The following is a 725-nucleotide window of genomic DNA, read 5'->3' on the forward strand; positions in this document are numbered from 1 at the left end:
TCATCAGCAAGGAACTCCAGCCAAGGGGCCTTCTGCTGCTTCTGCAGAGACAGCAGCGGAGACAAATCAGGGAAGCTGCTGCTGCTATTGGAGTCATGAAACTTGCCCGGAGAGACACTTCGTGCTGCTGCTGCTGCTGCTGCTGCTGCTGCTTCTGGTGCTGCTGCTGCTGCTGCTGCTTCTGGTGCGAGTCGAGGCCTTGGAGCTGCTGCCGTTGCTGCTCTGGGTGTAGACGCTGCTGCTGCTGCTGCTGCTGCTGCTGGCTGCGGCGATGTGCTGCAGGGCCATTTGGGGCCTTTCTGAAGACCGGAAGCAAATAAGAAAGAAATAAAAAGTAAAATAATTAAATTACCAGCAGAAAATTAATTAATTAAATTAATTACTTAATTAAGTAATTAATTAATTAAATAATTTGCCTGGATATGCTTCGGAGTTGGAGACAAAGAAGAGACAGAAGGAGGCGAGGGGCCCACAGCGTCAATTCCCAGACCCCACACGTGCTGCTGCTGCTGCTGCTGCTGCTGTTGCTGTTGCTGCTGTTGCTGTTGCTGCTGTTGCTGCTGCTGCTGTTGCTGCTGTTGCTGCTGCTGCTCTCGTGGTCCCTCTTGATGCTGCTTCTGTTGCTGCTGCTGTTGCTCGTGGTAATCTTCATCTTGATATTGACGCAGCTGCTGCTGCTGCAGCTGCCGCTGCTGCTGCTGCTGCTGCTTTGTGGGTTTTGCTGC

The 725-nt window shown here is 52.1% G+C and overlaps 1 protein-coding gene across 1 annotated transcript in view; it reads right to left on the reverse strand.

Annotated features, from left to right (window-relative positions):
* Nucleotides 1-93: 93 nt before the first annotated feature.
* The window catches only part of ETH_00042490 (uncharacterized protein), a gene marked incomplete at both ends in the record, with an annotated part of 3294 nt that continues 2662 nt past the window's right edge, over nt 94-725 (reverse strand). The window contains 2 exons of the mRNA XM_013374139.1: nt 94-299; nt 491-723. Of these exons, the coding sequence (XP_013229593.1) occupies nt 94-299; nt 491-723 (439 nt within the window). The remainder of the gene's footprint in view (nt 300-490; nt 724-725) is intronic.

This window comes from Eimeria tenella, genomic scaffold, assembly GCF_000499545.2.
Source record: "Eimeria tenella Houghton genomic scaffold, Eth_scaff1958, whole genome shotgun sequence".
Lineage (NCBI taxonomy): Eukaryota > Apicomplexa > Conoidasida > Eucoccidiorida > Eimeriidae > Eimeria > Eimeria tenella.